This window comes from Festucalex cinctus, chromosome 1, assembly GCF_051991245.1.
Source record: "Festucalex cinctus isolate MCC-2025b chromosome 1, RoL_Fcin_1.0, whole genome shotgun sequence".
NCBI classification, from domain to species: Eukaryota; Metazoa; Chordata; class Actinopteri; order Syngnathiformes; family Syngnathidae; genus Festucalex; species Festucalex cinctus.
The window spans coordinates 60,073,196-60,095,588 of NC_135411.1; the positions used below are offsets into that span (position 1 = coordinate 60,073,196).

General features: G+C 38.6%; 3 protein-coding genes across 4 annotated transcripts; 2 read left to right on the top strand and 1 right to left on the bottom strand.

Annotated features, from left to right (window-relative positions):
- The first annotated feature begins 195 nt into the window (after window positions 1-195).
- LOC144004311 (crystallin J1A-like) lies at window positions 196-4,545 on the top strand. 2 transcript variants are annotated; one of them, XR_013279312.1, is made up of 10 exons: window positions 196-287; window positions 502-565; window positions 1,507-1,683; window positions 1,905-2,003; window positions 2,089-2,181; window positions 2,247-2,403; window positions 3,425-3,540; window positions 3,659-3,722; window positions 3,827-3,966; window positions 4,105-4,545. XR_013279312.1 is itself a non-coding variant. In XM_077501495.1 (10 exons), exons 2-10 carry the CDS (start codon window positions 502-504, stop codon window positions 4,198-4,200), a joined length of 1,020 nt encoding a protein of 339 aa, XP_077357621.1. In that variant the 5' UTR covers window positions 196-287; the 3' UTR covers window positions 4,201-4,542. The 2 variants fall into 2 exon arrangements, 1 of the variants encoding a protein (XP_077357621.1); XM_077501495.1 differs by having other exon boundaries at window positions 3,645-3,722; window positions 4,105-4,542.
- A 253-nt stretch (window positions 4,546-4,798) lies between these two features.
- Window positions 4,799-14,264, top strand: eif2b5 (eukaryotic translation initiation factor 2B, subunit 5 epsilon). The gene is made up of 16 exons (XM_077498255.1): window positions 4,799-5,014; window positions 5,225-5,349; window positions 5,428-5,613; window positions 6,210-6,387; window positions 8,302-8,382; window positions 8,479-8,556; window positions 9,908-10,220; window positions 10,280-10,425; window positions 10,526-10,667; window positions 10,735-10,836; window positions 10,926-11,027; window positions 12,118-12,208; window positions 12,279-12,402; window positions 12,470-12,595; window positions 13,444-13,554; window positions 13,826-14,264. Exons 1-16 carry the CDS (start codon window positions 4,868-4,870, stop codon window positions 13,886-13,888), a joined length of 2,115 nt encoding a protein of 704 aa, XP_077354381.1. The 5' UTR covers window positions 4,799-4,867; the 3' UTR covers window positions 13,889-14,264.
- Window positions 14,126-16,576, bottom strand: mul3 (mitochondrial E3 ubiquitin protein ligase 3). Its single transcript, XM_077498268.1, has 4 exons — window positions 16,293-16,576; window positions 16,119-16,206; window positions 15,809-15,929; window positions 14,126-15,725 (listed from the first exon to the last, which is right to left on the bottom strand). The coding sequence occupies exons 1-4, from the start codon at window positions 16,407-16,409 to the stop codon at window positions 15,239-15,241; spliced, it is 813 nt and encodes a 270-aa protein (XP_077354394.1). The 5' UTR covers window positions 16,410-16,576; the 3' UTR covers window positions 14,126-15,238.
- Window positions 16,577-22,393: the final 5,817 nt, after the last annotated feature.

Below are 22,393 nucleotides of genomic sequence, written 5' to 3' on the forward strand. Positions count from 1 at the left end.
GTGCCCTAAAACGAATCAAATTAAAGTTAATTGAAAACAATGTATTCATTCAGCTATATTTTCAAATGCTAATTTTACAGGAAAACATGACAAAAAATATCAAACATACTTTTTTTGTGACACTTGTTTGAAAATTTGCTCAGGGTAGGCGGCGGTATGTTACAGTCGCTGTCCTCTGTGGGGCGCTAATTGCCAACGAGCTGCTCGGTGTATGTTTAGTTCTTCTTGTGTTATGTATCCGGTCAGGGCGAATATACAGCACTGAACATTGCTCCTAAACATTAAAGGTAAGACAAGAATCAAGATGAATTATCAATCCTACACACAGTGTCGAGCATATTTAGAAATCATCTAGCAAACTAACAATAGAAGGTCATTAACGCAAACGAGTCGCTAGTTTAGATGCAGGTGCAAAGAAAAAAAGTTTGGATTATTATTTAATTAAGAAGAATGATAGATTATCGAACATTCAGTGTTATTGTTAATATACTTGTTCCACAGATGGCAGCTCTGGCTGACAGAGCAATAGGAGCTATTGTGGGATCAGCAGTTGCAGATGCAGCAGGTAATGATTTACATACAGCAAACAAATGCAACACTCGTTGCACCCCTTGTGTTCATAATAAATATAAAGAGCATATCATTGTTTTTGTTCATATTATTTTTGTCACAAAAAAAAAATGTCTGCGATAGTCTGCCTGTCTTTCTGTACTGGTTGTAAAGCGTCTTTGAGTGTCCAGAAAAGTGCTATATAAATCTGAAGCATTATGATCAGCATTAAGTTAACAAAATGTTAGGAAACCAACACTGCCATTGTCAAGACACCAGAATAAACACAAAGAAAAACATTAGTAGTGCAGTAAAATTCGATACCCTTGCAACTTACAACTAGCTAGCATACAAAGGCATAGGCATGTAGGCATACAAACAAACTACAGCTCTTGTACTTAATTTCGTTAAAATGGGCGAGGACCCATTCTGGTGTGCGGATGTTCCCTGAGGTCCAAAAAATAAATTGAAGTAAATCAATATGGCGTATCATTAAAAAAAAATAAAATGTTCACCTACATAAAAGGCATGAGATGCCAATAAGATATTGATGCTAAATCAATTATTGGTACTCTTCCTGCCTTATGCCAGTCAAAATGCTCTGATATAACTGACGTAGTGAAAAGTCTGTCATCTGTACACTGGTGTTATTTGGTGCGCCAAATTGCGAAAGATTTGTTATGGTCACTAAGTGTCTTCTAGTGTAACAAAAATGATTAAGTTTCTAACCAGTCAATTCTCCACCTCAATAAGAAATGCCATGGATATACATTTTGGTAAAACATTGTTTTCACCCCCTGCGATTGGCTGGCAACCAGTCCAGGGTGTACCCTGCCTACTGCCCAAAGCCAGCTGAGATAGGCTCCAGCACCCCCCGCGACCCTTATGAGGACTAAGCAGTCAAGAAAATGGATGGATGGATTGTTTTCACCCTGTTTGATTACTTATATGTCACAGCGCAGCCTCTCCACTGGGTCTATGACCTCCAGAAGCTGCAAGAGATCCTTGCTCAGGAGCCGAATCCGGAATTCCACTCGAAATCAGCGAACCCCTTTTACAGGAGACAAACGGGCCAACAGAGCTGCTATGGGGACCAAGCTTATGTCCTGCTTGAGTCTTTATCGAAATGTGAAGGTAAAGATAAACCCATGCTAGCCCAATATTGGTTTGGAAATTAACCATTTAAACCATAATTGATCATTAGGGTATAAATATTTGTGGTGTTTTATAGAGCATTACTGTTTGTAACTGTAATTAATGTATAGTTATAAAAATCATCTTCATAAACATCTTTAAATGTTATGTTAATAGATTTTTTTTTTTTGATGAATCTGATTTTTCAAATCTATGATCAGGTCTAAATGTTGAGGATCTGAAAGAGCGTACATTAAAATTCTTTGGGCCAGGATCAGAGTATGACACACCTGTTAATGATCCTTACAGACAGAGAGGCGGTAAGAAGATATTCAAATTAGGAGTCAGGGTCAAGTTTGACTATTTTTTGGCTTTACAGTGTTGTATTATTATTTATTTTTCCAGGTCCAAGACCTCAGCTGCCCATTGAGGGACCGTGGAGACACGCTAGTTTAAAAAGCTTCCTGAAGAATGTGGATTCTAACAAAGAGGAGACAGGTGAAAGAAGTCAAGTAAATGATGACACAATGAATGAAGAGAAACAAGTAACCTATTATCTCCAGGTTGTGAGACTGACTGCCAAATTGATGGAATAGCTAAATTGGCTCCCATAGTGGCTTTTTACGCAGGGAAATCAAACATGTTGGAAAAGGTTGAGCAGGCCGTTCGAGTCACACAAAACAATGATGCGTGTGTGGCAGAGACTTTGGCAGCTGCCAGGTCAGTATTACAGTATTTATTTTGTTTTTTGATTACCTTAAAGCAAATAAATCCTCCCCAGGTGTTGTACCACCTCCCTCTATCCCTGAATTTCTTATCATATGTCATGGGGAAGTTAGGGGTAAACAAAGCATAGAAGATACTTTTTTTTTTTTTTTTTTTTGTAAATCAGTGTTGGACTGCGGTGATCTCATTTATATGCATGCTTCCGGATCTTTGTTAAAAAGTAAATAAATAAATGTTGTCTACCACTCAGACCTATGCTTCATAACAGATGCATGAGCTAGAACCCACCATTGCACTCTGTATGAAACTGAACAATGGTCCTCCTTCTTTATTAGAAGAAAAACCCAAGTACTGATTTTCATTGCTAAAACACTTATGGGTAAACTACCTCTTTATTTTCCTTCCATAATAGTGTCCAGGACATGGTCAGATTATAGTAAAAACCCCACATTCATAATCTCAATAAATTCTAATTTACATATGAAACAACCCAAATCACCTTTTAATATTGAAAAGTATTTTTGTTTAATCAATAAGGCTCAGTAACATGTGTTCCCACTTTTTGAATTGAACTACTGAAATGAACTTTTATACTGTTTTATAGTAGTTTTATAGTAGATTCCAGCTTTTTGTATGCTATTTTTGTGAAAAAGAAAGAAAAAAAGAAAGAAAGAAAAGTTGTTTAAAAACAGGTACACACCAATGAAAGTCCAGCAAATCAAAAATGCACATTACAAAAATAATAATCACAACAACTCAACTCAAGGCGAGTCTATGATCCAAATTCTGAGAATGATTGTTGTGTTTCTGAGAGATCATGGATAAAATGCCTTCTTTTCAAAGTGGGTGTACTCATTTAAATTGTGCATTTTAAGTTCTGGTTGCAAAATAGTTCCATCGTGTGCTATCAAGAGAAAAAAGAATTGCATTGAAGTTATTGAATGAAGAACAGTATAACAGTTAACAATATAAACATTTCAACAAACTTACATTGTTGTTGTTGCGTTTCTCCCAGGTTCTTGGAGCATTTCATCCTAAATGGTCCTGATCCGAAAGCCCTGGATGCCGTTCTTGGTCAGCTCAATGACCCAAACAGAAAGCAACCACAGGATTTGGACACAGCTGCCATTGGTATGTGTTGCTCGATTGTTGCGGCACTGAGCTCCAAGTTACTGAAGATGGACTAACATGTCAAGTTCGCTTGATGTGTGGTTTTCTTCTCTGTTAAATTTCAGGGCATATTCTTCAGGTGCAGGAGAATTTATCCCAAACTCCCCAGGAGCTTATCCCAGCTATCTTCCCAAACACCTGAGGTGTTTACGTGTCTTGCTTTCAACTTGCAAATATCAAGCACAAAAAAACAACAAATTAGCTGTTATCTCATCAACAAATGCTGATCTGAATTGCCTTCTTTCAGGTTTGCCAGGTGCGTTCCAAGCAGCATTGCATGGAGTCCTGACAGCCAGAAACTATGAGCAGGCTATCAGAGAAACCATGCGCTGTGGGGGATGCACCTGTAGCAGAGGCTCTTTTATTGGGGCTTGTCTTGGTGCTCAGGTAGGACAAATAATTCATTTAATAGGAATTTATCTCAACAATCAGTCTTTACACATATTTTCACCACTTACCTTTTAAGCATGTTTAATGTATTTAGAAACAAATCCTGAAAACTACATAATTTATTTATTCTTCCAGCTTGGGTTGGAGGGAATTCCAGCTTCCTGGACTTCAAAAACTCACCGATATGAATCTGTGTTGGAGCACAGCACGAAGATAACAAAACACCACTAGTATTTTTTTTATTGTCCTGGACACCTTGAATTTAGGACATTCTTGGAAAATAGTTAAACTTTCACAGAGCATTCAATGAAGGTTCTTGTCTAAATTGTCGACAAGAGTTGGATGTTTTTGTTTCTGTGAAATTTTATCTTGTTGCTTCAGTTGTTCTTCATCTGGGTTTGGCTTAAATCTTAAATAATTACAGTTTTGTCTATTTTAAATTATGTCCAAGAGTGTATACTGTTTCTACTTCCTATATTTCACTTTGTCATAGTGGTCTAGTAAAACCTCTGAGTGTTTGGGGCCTTATTTGTCCTTTCCGGCATGCTAGATTCTGTATTAATAAAATAAATGATAAAATAAGGATCAGCTCTTCATCATTGACATTTTTAAATTGGAATTATACTGAATGTTTTTTTTTTTGGGGGGGGGGGGGGGGCGTGGGGGTATAATATTTGATCATATAAGCAGAAACAATGAGTTTCAATCTCTTCAATCAATCATGAAACGGACGTAAGCCTGTCAAGTCCCTTTGCGTTTCCTATACAGTAGGTGGGGGTATACACAAAGAGCTGTAATCCGCCAGTAAATTAAAAGAAGAAGAAGAATTTGTCCAACCGCGGCCACCGTAGATGTTTCTGATGCCATCGTCGATTCAGTGGGAATTAAATACTTGAGCATGGCCAGTAAAGGAGGAAAACAGAAAATTTCAGGTCGAAAAGGTGGCTGTGAGCAAGATGAAGAAGAGCCCCAGCAGCTGCAGGCCGTTTTAGTCGCTGACAGCTTTAACCGGAAGTTTTTCCCGGTCACTAAAGATCAGCCGCGGGTAAGGCACTGTGCGGAGCTAACAGGTTTGCTACCAGCAGCTAACCATGCTGCAAAACCTTGCATGCCTTCTGACTTCTAAAGCAGCTGTGTACATATTTACACTGGTATAATTAATACCTACTATCGAATTGTTGCTGTGTTAGTTTTATTTAATAACAGTGTTGTCACGCTACTGTTCGCTGATGTAACTGTCAAACTTTGTTGACAGGCATTGTTGCCTTTGGGTAATGTTGCGATGATCGACTACACTCTGGAGTTCCTCACTTCCACTGGGGTCCAGGAAACGTATGTGTTTTGCTGTTGGATGGGTGGCAAGATAAAGGAACACTTGCTGTAAGTGTCATTATAAACACTACACAAACAAGGTGGACTACATTCTGTTATTAATCTTGCAATGTATGTATCTGATAGGAACTCCAAATGGTGTCGATCGACCTCCCCGAACACAGTCCACATCATCACATCAGACCTGTACAGATCCCTCGGGGATGTGCTCAGGGATGTTGACGCAAAGTCTCTTGTACGCTCAGATTTCTTGTTAGTCTATGGAGATGTGGTATCCAATATTGACATCAGCCAGGCACTGCTAGAGCACAGGTGGGTAGAACTTCTTATCTGCTTATAAATGCTAATAAGATTGTCAGTAAGTCTTGCTAACATGTCAGATGTGTCAAATAATTGACATTATACAGGAAGTGGACACATGATTACTTACATTATTACAAAATATAGTAATAGTAATAAATAAACTAGTCATTGTAAGAGTAAAAAAGATACTTAGCTCTCTAAGTACCATTTTTCATAATGAATACAATACTGTAGCATAGTTTGTTTTATTCCTTAAAAAAAGTATTTCTAATCATATTTTAAGCTGTTGTAACATTGTTTGAACATAAACATTTAAATATAGAAAAATAAAACATTACTGAGTCACTTAAAATGCATTGCTCATAAAGTGAAATAAAAATATTACATAAAAGCATAAAAATAAACTTTTCCTATGGGTTAATGTAAATGTATCGATTGCACTCAAACGTTTACTAAACTGTACTTAGACAGTGAAGCTTTCGCCTACCACTAGAGGAAGTTAGTGGAACACATACCACACTTTGGGAAGCATTCAATTCTACGTTAATGACATTATGTTGGTGTTCCTAATTGATGAGTTTTTTGTTTTGTTTTTTGTGCTTTAGGCAGCGTCGAAAAGTTGACAAGAACGTCTCCGTGATGACGATGCTCTTTAAGGAATCATCGCCGGGTCACAAGTCTCGCTGTGAGGAAGATGATGTGATCGTTGCGATGGACAGCAACAGTCAGCGAGTTTTACACTACCACAAGACACAAAGCTTAAAGAAGCTTCATTTCCCTATGGTAAGTGATCCTTTCACATAAGGTTTCACAGTATACCCGTACTTGAAAAGTACGGTGATTCATCGCCGTAAAAAATGTACACAATACCATTCATGGGTTGGCATGTGCCTTAGGAGCGACCGTGACAGGGCTGGCTGCAGGTAGCAATCTGTATGCTTCGGCATAGCGCTCTACTGTTGCTGAAAATGGGCAGCTAATTAAAAAAACAAACCCCAAAAAAACCTTAAAAAAAAAAAACTAATTTAAAAAGTAGAAATGTGAATATTGGAAAGTCTCATAGGGAAACTGCACATGCATCATTGTAGGAATTAAAGTAAACAATAAATATATTTATAATACATTTTGATCAACATGACAGAAGCTATTGATAATGTTGTAAACAGAGAATTGGGCATAATTGTTTGCCCAGATGTGCCAAAGCATTTGCAACTTGTTCAAAGGAATGGTAAACCTCTTTTTTTTTTTGATGAGCACACGTGACCCAATAATGTAAAAATTAAACAAATAGTTTTGAGAAATTCAATTCTGATCTGAGAAATGTACCAAAGCAACTGAGAGAAAAACTGTAATACAGTACATATTAGGGGTGTTAAAAAAAATCGATTCGGCAATATATCGCGAACTACATCGCGCAATTCTCGAATCGATTCAATAGGCGGCTGAATCGATTTTTAAACTTCCATTTTTAATGGAAAAATATTCAACAAAACGTCTTACTTCGCGTTAGGGTTCACACCTTAAGCATGGAAGAATGTTATATGAATGGAACATTAAGCCTTAATATTTTATTTTAATGCTGTTCAAACATGATACAACATACAACCTGTATAAAACTGACGTTTCAGATAAATAAATAATACATTTTCATACAAATCTTACACTCTACATCAGGGGTGTCAAACATAAGGCCCGCGGGCCGGATCAGGCCCGCAAAAGGGTTTAATCCGGCCCACGAGATGATTTTGTAAAGTTAAAAAAATAAAAATAAAAAAAATAATCAGCCGGCCACAATCAAAATATATAAAATGTGTAATTTCACAAGCAGTCCTCAGATGAGCAATGCAACTTGTACGGGATAATCGTCCTGGATGTCATTATTTTACACACATCTTAAAGTTCCGGTTTGTTTAATTATTATTATTTTTTTAGTCATAGACCGACAAACTTGTTAAATACGGCACAAATTAAATTACTGACAAACTATTACTGGTAACACAAATAGATATGACAAGGATTAGCATCCTTATAACATCTTTAACTGCTCCACGCAATGCATTCTGGGAACAATATATTTTTATGCAAAACAGGTAGATTTAATACGTCTAGAACTCAGTGTTGCCGCGTTCCATTTGCATTTGTATTATTTTTTGGAACAATATGATTACAGTTGAGCTCCGTAATTTAGGGCTGGCACACAAATAGCGAAAATCTGCGTATAACTGACAGCAATCGTTTTTAAGTTGTATACCGTTATTTTACAGATGCGGCCCACTTGGTAATATATTTTCCTCCATACGGCCCGTGAGCTAACATGAGTTTGACACCCCTGCTCTACATGTTTACTGATGAGTATTTTCTAAATTTGAATGAAAAAAATCGCAACAATCGACTTATAAATTCGTATCGGGATTAATCGAATCGAATCGTGACCTATGAATCGTGATACGAATTGAATCGTCAGGTACTAGGCAATTCACACCCCTAGTACATATAATGATTTTCATAAATATCCTCATTTTATACCATTTCTCATGGTGTTGTTTGAATTTCAGAATAGGTATTGAGGTTGATTATTAGATTGGTCTTCATGTTGTGGGTGTGACGTGTCCCGGTCCTAATTTCTCTAATGCGCTACTGTCATCACGTATTTTTTCAAAATCTGCATAGCGACTAAATTAACTGCTGCATCCCCAGAATATATTCCACAGCGGAAGTGATGAGTTTGAAATCAGACATGACCTCCTCGACTGCCACATCAGCATCTGCTCACCGCAGGCAAGAACACCTTCAAAGAGCTGTTCTAGTGAAAGGATTTTAAAATGTATGATTTTTTTTAAGAGACACATCACATTTCTTTGTCTCATGCTTTAGGTTGCGGAGCTCTTCACCGACAATTTTGACTACCAAACGAGGAATGACTTTGTCAGGGGGATTTTGGTCAATGAAGAGGTAATCAACAGCAGTTGATATTTTCTTTAATTAAAGGAGCAGTGCAGAGGATTTGGAGACATCTTGTGGTGAGGTTGTATACTTGCATGACATTTCTGAGGTTCGTGGCTCCTTTCCTGTGCTCCCACATTCCAAAAACATGCATTTTGGAGTCATTCAGACTATACATTGTCCAAAGGTGTGAATGTAATTTACAGGTGTTGTTAGACTATATATACCCTGTGATTTCCTGGTGACCAGTTTAGGGTATTACCCGAGGGGTAGGAACATATGGGTTCCTCGTGATACGATATGATATGCGATACAAGGCTCAACAATTATCTCATGATTTTTTTTTTTTTTTTTTTTACCATCACTGAAACACAATATTAAAATGGGTGTCTTCTTCACAGTGAGTACTTTAGTTTATTTTTTTTTAAACAAATACAAACATCTTCTTAACAGAGACAGCTTTCTGTGAACATTTTCTTTCTTAAACACTATTGTTACAATTGTTTGTGTAATATTGCAAAAGTAAATAAAATTACTTAAATCCTATTAAATCAATATTAATTTTCCTCAGAAATTGTGTGCTTCAAAAAGTCAAAACATCAAATATGTTTTAAAATGTTAAAATTGAAGATATAATTTTTCATAGAAACATATGCAAAACGGAGTCAGTTGCTGGACTGATAAATGTCTGACACAAGTAAAAGTAGGCTCATGAGTCTTCTTTCCCTCAAGAATTTTGTAAAATCCTCGCCAATTTTATGATGCGTGCCCCCTAGTGGCCTGCCAAGTAATTGCTCAATCAGTAATGAACAATCGAGCCGTTATAGTGGCTGTATCCATCCATCCATCCATTTTCTTGACCGCTTATTCCTCACTAGGGTCGCGGGGGGTGCTGGCGCCTATCTCATCTGGCTCTGGGCAGTAGGCGGGGGACACCCTGGACTGGTTGCCAGCCAATCGCAGGGCACACAGAGACGAACAACCATCCACACTCACAAGTAGTGGCTGTATATTAACTACAAATATCGATACTTGGCGTAGGCGTATCGATAATCCATCGGGAGACAAAGTATCCCGATTTATCGCGATATCGATATATTGTCACACTCCTAGTGTACCCCGCCTCTCCCCCAAAGTCATCTGGGTAGTCGTAATATGAAGAGAAAAAACGGGATGGTGGTGATTGTTCAAGAAAGTGTAAGGATGACTAACTGTTCAGATATAAAAGTTCATTTCAAGCTAGCATAATACAAAAGATTTCAGCAAGTAACCATATAATCCACAATGGGATTCTGTTAATCCTCCGTACTGCTCTGTATGAATCCAGATTCTGTGAACAATTTTTCCAATCTCCCCTCAGATCTTGGGGAATCAGATCCATATGCACGTCACCAGAGATGGTTATGGTGCCCGAGTGTCCAACTTGCTCATGTACGATTCGGTATCATCTGATTTGGTGAGACGGTGGGTCTACCCTCTCACCCCCGAGGCTAATTTCACGGACCAGAAAAGATGGAGCTCCACTTACTCGCGCCACAACGTCTACCGGGGGTCAGGGGTCACCCTTGGGCACGGCAGCCAGATGGAGGAGAACGTTCTCATTGGCTGTGACACCAGCATAGGGGCCAATTGTTTTATCTCCAACAGCGTCATTGGGAACAACTGCAGCATAGGTGAGTTGAAATGGAGGTTGTACATTGCAATATTATAACGTTCAAATGTTGTGTCTCAGGTGACAATGTCATTCTGGACCATGCCTACATCTGGAGCAATGTTCAAATTGGCGCTAATGTGGTGATCGATCATTCTGTGGTCTGCGACAAGGCTGAAGTCAAAGAAGGCGTCAAGCTTAATAAACAGTGCGTCCTGGCGTACAACGTAAGCAACATGGACTGTCAAACAGCCTTTTTGTACACAACTTTTTTGTGTCTATTTCTACATCTTATTAAATGTTGATGGGTATGTACTGGTTTGCAAGGTGGTGATTGGACCAGACATCAGCGTGCCAGAGGGCACGGTGGTGTCCATGCATCATCCGGCAGAAGAGGAGGAAGATGACGACGAATTCCTCAGTGATGACGCCGCCGTGGGGCAGAGCAAGGACAAACTCAAACAAAAAGGTGCGTCTTGAAAAATGGGCTAATTCCAGCTGGGGTTGAAGTGAGCTGTCATTCGTTTGCTCTGCAGCTTTTAACCCTGCAGAGGTTGGGGCAGAAGGAAAAGGCTACATCTGGAAAGCCAGCAGTCTGGATGACACTGATGATGAAGAGCTGTCGCATTGTCTCTGGGGTAGGACAACTATCCAGATCTTTGTGGGTCCTCATGTCTTCCAATTTCCCATAATGCCACTTTGTCAAAATCCTTTCTTGTTGTCCAAGGCTTGACGTTAAAACCCGATCTTGAGAGCGAGAGTGACGACAGTGAGCCCGATGGGCCTGACGAGCCCGTCATTCCTTCCCCTGAGTTGGATGATGCAAAAGGTGAGTCAAGTTGCCAAAGCTGAGCAAAGACTTGTTGCTGCTATCTAGAGGCCAATCAAGTGAAGCAAAATCAACGACACAATTCCCCATGTTCCTCCCCGCCCAGGTCGTCATGGTAACAAATCTATACTCACCATTGGCCCAGCTGTATATGGGACGCAATGTTAATTTTATAAGCCATTTTAAAATTTAGTTTCTGTTGTAGTCAAGTTGTTAGTTTTTATCACATTTAGTCAACCTCATTCTGTTTTCTTTTAGTCAAGTTTTAATTGAGTCAAGCATTTTAGTCCTTATTTTAGTCTAAGAAAACAATTGGTTCGTCTAGTTTTAAACTGTCAACATTTTAGTCTAGTTTTAGTCAGGACAATCATTTTACCCTTTTTACATTTTTTTTTTCAGTAGATAATATTGAACATATCTGTTCTAAAATTAGTTTGCATAACATTTTCTCTTATCTTTTCAATGAAAAACAATTTTGATGAATAGAGCCATTGTACAAGACATTGAACAAGTTCTCATAAAATTTGCACATGTATTTTGAATATTATGGTTCTAAAACAAAGACACCAATGCATGCATTAAAATAAATAAAATACATCTGATCAAAGGAAAAATAGAAGAAAATTAAGCCTTGTCTTTGTTTGCGAACTAAAACGTCAATAGATTTTAGTACAGTATTTATTTAGTGCTCCATTTTTGTCTTGTCTTCATTAGTCCATGAAAATGCAGACTGATTTAGTCCCAGTTATTGTTTATTAATGAGGGCTTTAGTCCCATCTAGTCTAGTCTAGCGAAATTAACACTAATGGGACGGGATTTCATGAACGTTTATGAACAGAAGTTCATAAACAAGGGTGAAAATTCTACTCTAATTTTTTATCCTTGGGGTATATTGATGAAAACATGTTAGCCAACCTCTACACTGGCAGTTGATGTTCATCGTGATTCCCTTTGAATATGATGTTTTTGTTTTTGTAGAGGTTTTATTAAAAAGACAACACTGTAGAAACGGTAGACAACACGGTAGAAAGAAATAACAATTGTTGTGGCATTGCTTCAACCACTCAAATGGACTTAAATCTCCATCCAGTGTTCCAGAAGGAGGTGCTGGGCACCCTGCAAAGAGGCTTGGACGAGAATATCAGCTGCGACCACCTGGTGCTTGAGATCAACTCTCTCAAGTAAGTTGGAACGTCCAGTGGATGTGCTCACTCTCAAACCCATCCATCTGATCAAGTGTGACTTGTCCAGGTACGCCTACAACATCACTCTGCGGGAAGTGATGCAGATACTGACCACAGTGTTGTTGGATCTCCCATTCCAGCATCACAACTCGCAGCTCACCGCATCTCAATATGCTGCCGGCCTTCTGCCGGTAATACGCACAGAAAATCAACCCCCATACCTTTTTGTTTTTCAATTTGTGTGGTTCCTCTTGTCAGTTATTGGAGAAATGGGCACCAGTGTTTAAGAATTACGTGAAGCGATCACAGGACCAGCTGGACTGCCTGTCTGCTTTCGAGGAGCATTTCCTGGAGCAGGCCACTCACTGGCCTGCCATGTACAAGGTAAATTCATCTGCATGATAACATGCATGCTTGCTAGTGTTAATTTTATCTGCCATTTTTCAATGTAGTCTGTTTTAGTCCAATTTCAATCACGCTTGTTAGTTTTTATCATTGTCAATCAACCTCATCCCGTTTTTATTTCGTCCATTTTTAGTCGACTATAAATCTAGCATTTTAGTCCAAGAAAACAATTTTATTCATCTTGTTTTAGTCAATAAAAATTGTCAAAGCTTTAGTCTAGTTTTCGTCAGGACAATCATTTAACCCTGTATATGTTTTGTCAGCAGATTATGTTGAACATTTTGGATTTAAAACTGTTTTAACATGAAATTTTCACTCATCTTTTTGATGAAAAACAACTTCACACCCAATTACAGTATATCAACAAGTGGCTACTATAGCTCCATGCTATAAGCTCATAAATTATCCATCATTACTTATGGTTGGTTTAACATTATTTTTTGGAACATTATAGCCCTTGGATTAATGTTACGTTATAACTATAATTTTTTTTAACCTTTCGCCGTGAATCCGAATCCTGTCTGTCCCATGTGTTTGTGCATGTGGCAGTTTTGAAAGTGGGCATGTCACAGTGACAGATTAGCAGAGACAAGATTTTACACAATCAAATCATTTTTGTTTCGTTTTTGTCCATGAACTAAAATGTCCATAGATTTTAGTCCAGTTTTTATTAAGTACATTTTCCTCTCATCTTCATTGGTCGACAAAAATGCATACTGATTTAGTCCCAGTTATTATTAATGAGGGTGTGTTGACGAAATTAACACAAATGCCTGCAAAGACTGGCAGTACCTGGAGATGGAAAGCTTTCATTGTTTACCGTGTAGATTCTTATGACCATGTACCAACTGGAGATCATAGAGGAGGAGATGATTCTGCACTGGTTTTCTCAAAGTGTTACATCTGACAAGAGCCGACAGCTTCGAAAGAATCAAGGGGTAAGTGGCCAATTAACACCAAGTAAGGTGTTAAATATCAATGGGAAGTTAAGATGGAGAATTTTGGAAATAAGCATGAATAAACTTTTTATTTTTTTTGTAGGCCACACTTATTCTATTTTTGTTTTTATCATTTTCTTTCCACTTTACAATTAGGTGCCACATTATGTTAGTCTATCGCATGACCTTAAAATAAATTGACGTTTGTTGTTTTAATGTGGGAAAAGTTCCTTTTTGAACGTTTGCTTGCTTTTCTCTACTCTGCCTAAAGCTTCAGAAGTTCGTCCAGTGGCTGAAGGAGGCTGAGGAATTATCAGAGGAGGATGGAGAATAATCCACCATTTTTATCCGTCAAAGCAGACTTGCGAAAACTTGACAATTGACCCGCACCCAGGCTTTACATCTGACATCCATGTTTATTACATGTGTATGCTATGTACTAGGGGAAGAAACAAAAAGGGATTGCTGAAAGGAAGGAGGCTCTTGGACTGCTTGACAAAAAGTGGAGTCATCCAATTGTTTCACTAACAGAATTCAAATTTTGAAGTGTAGATAATGAATTACAACCAAACCTGTTTAATAGCATTTTATTCTAAAAATGACAACTTATGAAATTATACAGTTAAAACATAATTTAAGAGGTAATCATGTGAATTTCATTCTCACCTGTATAAAATAAGATGCACAAAAATAAAATTGGTTAAACATTCCATGTTAGTGTTCTTCCCTTTTTGTATGTTTCTGATGAAACTTCATCGGCAGTCTGTTCACATAAATGCAAACTTCACATTTCTTAGAATGGTCATTTTGTAGATTGTTGGCTCAGATAAGACCTTGACAGACTTAACATATAAGTCACATGTTTAGCGAATAGCAAAACATTTTACTTGTTTGTAATCAGGGTTATTATAGTTATGGAATTTCTTTCATTTTAGGTTTGATTTTGCCTTGTTTTTTTTAAATTGTTAGTTTTAATTAGTTTTCAGGGTGGTTCTGTTAGTTTTATTTATTTAATAAATGCTTAGTTTTAGTATTTTATTTAAAAGAAAAATCTGTATTATGGGCAATATTTAAAAAAACACCATGGGAGTGACGTCATCTGAAGGTGCTTTTCTATTGGCTGCTGCTAGGTGATGTCACTTCTGTGTGACACTTTCAAACGTCTTTCAGGTTTTTTTTTGTTTTTTTTTTAAACATTTTCATTTTCTTTTTATTTTGTTAACACATTTTTTTTCTTAATTTTTGTTGTTTTTTGTGTGTCAGTTTTAGTTAAAATAACCTTATCTGTAATCTACATGAGTGGTGTTTGATAATTTCTCAAAAGTTTTGGGACACCTGGCTTTTACACCTACAAGAACGGAAAAAATTGACAGAAATATGGAGTTGGGCCACAACTATAATGGCTTTCACTCTTGTGGAAGATTTTGTGGAGTTAGAAATTTTTTGCATTCATTCCGAGGCCTGTCTCACTTTCATGTTAATTTTCTTGGAAAATAAAGAACTAATATTCAGAGATACAGTATATCCCAATTCCCGAGTCACTGATTTAGAGTATTATGGGTATTCATTTATATCTTAGTACAAATAGTGAGACAACCAGAATAAGGTGAGTTCTGGTAATTGTCCCATGTAGCAAAGAGCAAAAACTCCAAATAGGAAACACACCTGCAATAGGAATGTGATACTATTTAGATCTATCATCTTTTCCCACAGTGTCATAAATAACTCCAGCTAGTACGGAGGCTCCGACAATCCCTGTAAGGGCCGTCAGCATCTTCCACATGCTTGCTGATCGCTCGTGCCGCTCGATGAAGCTCTTGTAGTCAGTGGGAACCATGAGGTACTCTCTGCCATCTCTCGGGGCCTGCAGCTTCCCGTGGCCCCCCTCCAGAACCACCTCCCCAAACACAGTCAAGTTGCTCCCCACGCGTAGCATCTCTTCACTCTCCTCCATTGCAACCACTCGCTCCCCGCTGATGCCTTGCAAGACCACGTTCACCAAGCCGTCCTCGGCTCGTCTTACTCGATGGTAAACCCTCTCCAGGAAGTAACCCGAGCCCTCTGAGGGGTCTTGCACCCGCACATGGAAGTCGGAGATGTAGGAGTCAGGACAGATAAGAGAGAAGGGCACAGAGTTGTTGGTTTCTTTCTTGTTTGTCGGTCGAGAGCTCCTGGAGGTAATCAAAGTGTCACTGGGCAATGTGTTTGTAGAGTGACAATTACAAATAATGACTTTGAATGAATCAGAATGTACCATGTTTTAGTGAGAGAGTTCCAATATTCAGCATGTTCCACAATTTTTATCTTCTGAAGTACACCATAGCATCTTGGCACAAATTGGCTGGTAAGAGGCTTCTCGTCTGCCTCGACTAGGCCTTGAAAACATAAGTCAATTACAGATGATCCAAACTCAAAACGTTTAGCCCCATTGGAACTAATTAACATTTTCTTAATCACGCAACATTAGGTTATGGTCATGCCATTGGAGAAAACAAGTGTTTTATTTGAATTTCATAAAGGGGGAACATTATTTATGACCTTTAACATCTGGTATGCACTTGTACCTTCCACTGCGACATATTGTAGCCTCCTGTGGGGATATGATTTCAGCAATGTGGCCAAACGATGATCTGGACGAAATACTGGTATTTCCTAAAACGAACCATTGACACGACCTTGAATACACAGACCAGTTAAAAGAAAGAGTTTTAAGTGCTGAAAGAGTGAGTTTCAGTTACCTTCAGCTTTATCAACTCCATTTTCTTCTCTTGGTATAAATGATAGAACAGGCCTGAACAGGCAAAACTGGAACCTACTCCAAATAAAATTAGGGGGCTTATAGGGAATTCACTCATTTTTGCTATCGAACAACGAACACACACCCAGCGTACACCGTGTTAGCTTCTTAAATGTCTATATATATATATATATTTTAAAAATGTAGTAACGAAAATAACACCAGCAAAACTAAAAACATAAAGTCCGTGTCGAAGAAGTCCACAACAAAAGCTGTTTCGCTTCATTTCCTCATTCGCGCTTATTACGTCATGTTTGAAGCAGCCAATAAGAAAACGGCCAGGTTCAAAGTAAATATGACCAGAAGATGGCAGCACTTACCTGTTGAATCAAATGTACACAAGAGGAAAGAGAAAGCGGCGGCGTTATCTAAAAAAGGCATTCCCGAAAAAAAAAGAAGAGATAACCTGAACGTGTACGTAGGTCGGAATGCGCTGTAATCACTAAGCTAACCTGGCAGTGAAGTCGTAAAGTCGTAATTACAGTAAGTATTTGAAAGAAAAACAGTTATAAATGTAAAATAAAACCAGTAACTACGTCAAGAAGTGTGTGTGAAAGTGAGTTGCAAGTATCATTGCTGTCCACTTAGGGTCGCCAAACCCACACATACACAAACCACAGTTGAATAATACATGACACGGTGTTGTTATTGGAAGTGTCAGGTAAAACGCTTCTCTCTCCCACGCTGATAAATGAAGCCTGTCATATGTGTTTATATCTCCGGCGTCCATATAATGAGATACTCACAGTTTATTGATCCTGGAGACAGTAATGTGACATGGTTCTGCAGTGCTGAATTACTCTACTAACAGTCTGCACAACTGTCATTGTATTGTAATTACCTCACTACTGGTCACTTTATCTTTGCTTGATGACTCTCCACGTCGTTTGCACAGCTGTCATTGGTCGGTAATGGTACTCTTATGCCAATGTCAGACTACGCGATTTCTTTGTCTGACACGACAGTTGCGCTGTCACATTACCCGACAAATTCGCTCCGTGTCGTGGACGGGACGTGTAGTCACACTACACGTCTGAACGCGACAAGACACCTGCCGATCATCGCGTGTTGTCTTGCCAAGAGAGACGCGTCGGCCACTGTTTGTCGGGGAGGTGGGACAGAAAAAAAGAAGAAAAAAAAAAAAGAGGCACGCACAGGGAGTGTTTGCGTGAATGGAGCACGCATGGGACAAGTGTGATGTGATCGCATGGCTTGCGCTCCCTGCTCCGCAATACTGTTTAAAATATGATTTAGTAGCCAACACTGTATTTTAATTTATTTAGGCCTATATGCGACGGGCAATATAGCCGATTTTGTTAATTAATTTGCGGGATGACATCTTGTTTTATTATTTTACCAAACACTGAAAAATTATATTGTTTGAGTATTTTTTACTGCTTCATTTATTCATATTTGACTTGTTTTAGTACGGTGCATTAGATAGTACGCCACTCACTCCGAGGGGGGGGGGAAACAAAAAACAAAAAAACTTTCAAGTGAGAGCGGGTGCAAGGCCGCCAGGCCTGGCCCGCGAATATGAAAATGTGATCGATCCTCACTAAATATGTGTCCATCTCATATGCCCAAATCTAAAAAATTATTAGAACAACAGTCACACTATATTTTGGTCCTCCATTCACGTGGCCGTTGCCTGACGGATTGCACGGATGCGTGCGCGCTCCATGCAGCCGCAGCGCTGCAGTGGGGCGCTTCCCCCCCCTCGAGATGCACCTGTCTGGCCCCATCCCATGAAATATCCAGAGGATAAATAAATAAATACATAAACGAATAAATAAACAAATGTATACATAAATAAAAAGAGCTATAAAGTGTTGTTCAGTGTGTGATTGACGTTTCGCTCCCTCTCGCTATTGGTCAATGCTGCGGAACCAAACGAACGACGTCGTAGGTATGTCACATTATGCGTCAAGACGAGCAAAAATTCTACTTTCGTTGTGATGGTCGTGAACCGTCCCGGACAACCGGCGACCAGTCGTCACACTACACGGGCGACGCTACGTCAAGACAACCCAAAATCGTTTACGACATGCCCCGTTTGTCCGCGACACGTCGGTCGGGCTGAAATCGGGCTGTTTTCGTGTAGTCTGACATCGGCATTACATTCCGTAAAGACTGTCTGTACTTACGTGTCACGTCTTTGTCAAAGTTGCTTACTGCAACATTGTGTAGCTCATACCGGAGACAAATGTCTCAAATGTGTTTTAAAATACTTGGCCAAGAAAGATGATTCTGATTCTGAACAGGTTGGGCACAGGACGAAATGACAGAGTGGACATGTTAAACAAACATAAAAAAAATATACCAAAAAATGGACCAGAGTTCATTGCGTCGTTAAACCGCATGCTAAGCATGTTAATAAAAACAGCAACTTTTCAGCGGTTGAAACATGTCTATCAGAGCCGATTCCATCGGATCCAATTCATTTTCAATGACCGTTTGGTAGTTTCGCCTACCCACAATGCACCACGCCGCTACCCATAATGCAACTTGAATTCGAGATGCGCACTTCGCTTATTGAGGATTGCCTGTCATACTCAAAACACTCCACAAGTTTTATAACCTCTCCCTGAAGTATCACAATTGCCACTCCACATCTAAAATAACAACAATCTGGACGTTACAAATGACTTATATCTAATATTGTCTCTGCTGCTAAATGATCGGAGTAAGCTTAAACACAATTTGTAGAGTGAGAGATAAACAACCATTCACACCCACTTTCACACCTAAGGGGAATGATTCAACCTGTGCGGATCACCATGACCTGCCGGGATGATTGAAAATCTACACAGACCTCACCTATCACCTCAGGACACACCAACCTTTGTGAAACTGAGACATAGCCTAAAATACTTTTTGGGTACTTGGGACTACACACGTCTAAAATAACAAATATGCCCAAATTACTTTTAATTATATGTTAAAAAAAAATAGTGATATTTATCTGTGTGACGACCATGAGTTCTCACAATAGGCTAATTATCAACAATGATGAAGGTAGAAAGCAGCTGAGTATCAACATGCCACACTTCATGGGTGTATTTCAAGAAGCAGTTTTAGTGAGAAACCTGGGTAAAGAAACCCTGAAAAGTGGGAAACTCGTTTCAGGGAGGTAACTGAAAGCAGAGGATAAGAGGGAACTCTAGCCTGTTTTATAAGTTTAGTTTATAGTTTTATATTTTCAGCTCTCAATCAGTTACCGGAGTAACATAGTCCATCAACCTAACCTGGTCAGTAGCAGGTTTGTCACAAGGAACCTTGAGTTTTTTCCTGTACCCACCTCCTTTCAGCCACACACGACATTTCATTTCCTCATTCATTCAGAACGCAGCTGCAACTTTTTCTGTAAATACGCCAGTCGTCTATAGCGTAAAATCTACTTTTGTCACGAATATGGCATGTCATTTTGACAATGAACCTATTGATGAAGGTACCACAATATTGCGCAGGGAATTAAATATTCGTTACGAGAATGTTATCTGACCGCGTATATATATCTGGCATTTCCGTTACCTTTTTGAGCGGTACCGCGTTTCACAGGCAGTCCATCATCTATATGCACAACTTAATCCGATTTGCAACATTACCAGACGTAGTCATATGCACTCACATCGGAGCGGTATTACGCTGCATTTTTTTCTTGTACCCGTTTGAATAATGTTTTTATATTCCATCTTAAATCAAGTGCGCGTCTCCCTTGCAGGATTGCACCTAAATGAAATGAATTAATGAGCTATCATTCAACAGGTTTCCCCTATAATATTGTAATTGCAAAGGACTATACATTGAAATTTACGCATTCAACAGGAGCAGCAAATGTTCTCCCACACCGCCTTCCTCTATGGCAGGGGTGTCAAACTCATGTTAGCTCAGGGGCCGCATGGAGGAAAATATATTACCAAGTGGGCCACATCGGTCAAATAACGGTACAACTTAAAAACGATTGCTGTCAATTATACGCAGATTTTCGCTATTTGTGGGCCAGCCCTAAATTACGGAGCTCAACTGTCATCATATTGTTCCCAAAAAATAATACAAATGCAAATGGAACGCGACAACACTGAGTTCTGGACGTGTTAAATCACATGCTTTGCATATATATTGTTCCCAGAATGCATTGCGTGGCGCAGTTAATTACATTATAAGGACGCTAATCCTTGTCATATCTATTTGTGTTATCAGTAATGAAATTTGTGTCGTATTTGTGTCGTTTGTGTATGATAAAAAAAATAAAAATAAATAAAATAATAATAATAATAATAATAATAATAATGATAATGATAATGATAATGATAATGATAATGATAATAATAATAATAATAATAATAATAATAATAATAATTAAACAAACCGTAACTTTAAGTTGTGTGTAAAATAACGAGATCGAGGACGATTCCCCCGTACAAGTTGTATTGCTCATCTGAGGACTGCTTGTGAAATCACAAATTTTATACATTTTGATTGTGGCCGGCTGATTAATTAGTCCGACATTCCTTTTTGGTTTTTTTTTGGTTTGTTTTTTAGCTTTACAAAATCATCTCGCTGGCCGGATTAAACCCCTTTGCGGGCCTGATCCTGCCCGCGGGCCTTATGTTTGACACCGATGCTCTATGGGGAGCCACTGCTGTGTTGCACTTTTTTTTTTGTTTTTTTTTTTTTTTTGTTTTTAAATAAAGTCCTGTTCAAATTCGACAAATGATTGCATTAAGATTTTCGGTTGAAAGGGGAAAAACAAAAACAAAACAACAACAACGCGGAAGCAGAGGGTGGCGCTGCCCTCGGCTTCCCCGTTGCCATGGTGACTCGACGAATCGGGGCTCCATTGAGGCGGTCTATTAAAGTCCAGGTGAGACTACTCAGTGTTGATATAACTCACTGGAATCAGCTGGACTGGAAGCGAAAACGCAGAGTTTCCTATTGGAGGGTATGTCAACTCGTTGTTCAGGGTTAATCTCACAGTTTGTTGAACCTCCTTTGTGAAATACACCCCATATCTACAAAAGTGTTTACATTCTCAAATGATCATGCCTACACATTCTTAGGAAATCACAATGTCCCATCACGGTGATCTTTTTTTAGAACAGAGGCGCACATCTCCCAAACTCAGAATTGTTAGGCAGATGTGCACTCGTTCACTGTGCTGAAAGACAGAAAAAATATTTTTTAATCTTTATTATGATAGATAGAACTAATTTGCATTTTTTGTTGTAGATATGGTTTATGGTTCATTCAATATCTAACAATGCATATTGATCTCATGTTTAGTGTGTATTTTTTTTTTTATAAAATGAAAACCTAAAACTTAGCAACATGGGAGAATGTAAAGCTAATAATCATTGAAATATCAATATGGATTCTTTTATGAATAATAAAGTTGCTGTTTTACAAATGTTAGTGCAAGCTGAGAAGTCAAATCAGGCAGTAGTGATACGACCCAATGTAACTGTTTGTACAATGTGTCAATAGTCAGACCAGCAACATGTAGGGCAGTGGGACAAAAGACCTGCAGTCTCTGCCAAATCCATCTGTCTGTCCAACAAATATCCATCATCCATCCATCCATCCATCCATCCATCCATCCATCCATCCATCCATCCATCCATCCATCCATCCATCCATCCATCCATCCATCTGTCAGTCTGAATGACACCCAAGAGCAGTGCTTCTCAATTATTTTCTGTCATGCCCCCCCTAGTAAGAAGAGAACATCTCACCACCCCCCCGCCCCCCCACGCAACTATAAATAGTATCATTTGTCCATAAAATTGTTATAAGCACACCTCTGCATAACACTGTATCCGTATTAACGTATAAGAGGATAAAAAAAGAATGAAATATGGACCAACTTACAACAAAGAATAGCTTTATTAACTGTAACAAAAAAAAAAATGTGCATCTGAACTTCAAAAATAAAATTAAATCCTTAATTAAACTATAAACATTTTTTGGCTGACCATGTCAAACCATATGATACGGAAAAATAAAATTACATAAAATGAATAAATAATAATGCATTCAAAC

Coding starts and splice junctions, on each gene's coding strand:
- eif2b5 (XM_077498255.1), top strand. CDS start 4,868: ATGGCCAGTAAAGGAGGAAAACAGAAAATTTCAGGTCGAAAAGGTGGC. Junction 5,614..6,209: donor CAGGCACTGCTAGAGCACAG/GTGGGTAGAACT, acceptor TTTGTGCTTTAG/GCAGCGTCGAAAAGTTGACA. Junction 8,557..9,907: donor GGATTTTGGTCAATGAAGAG/GTAATCAACAGC, acceptor ATCTCCCCTCAG/ATCTTGGGGAATCAGATCCA.
- mul3 (XM_077498268.1), bottom strand. CDS start 16,409: ATGAGTGAATTCCCTATAAGCCCCCTAATTTTATTTGGAGTAGGTTCC. Junction 16,207..16,292: donor TGGAGTTGATAAAGCTGAAG/GTAACTGAAACT, acceptor GGTTCGTTTTAG/GAAATACCAGTATTTCGTCC. Junction 15,930..16,118: donor ACAATATGTCGCAGTGGAAG/GTACAAGTGCAT, acceptor TATGTTTTCAAG/GCCTAGTCGAGGCAGACGAG.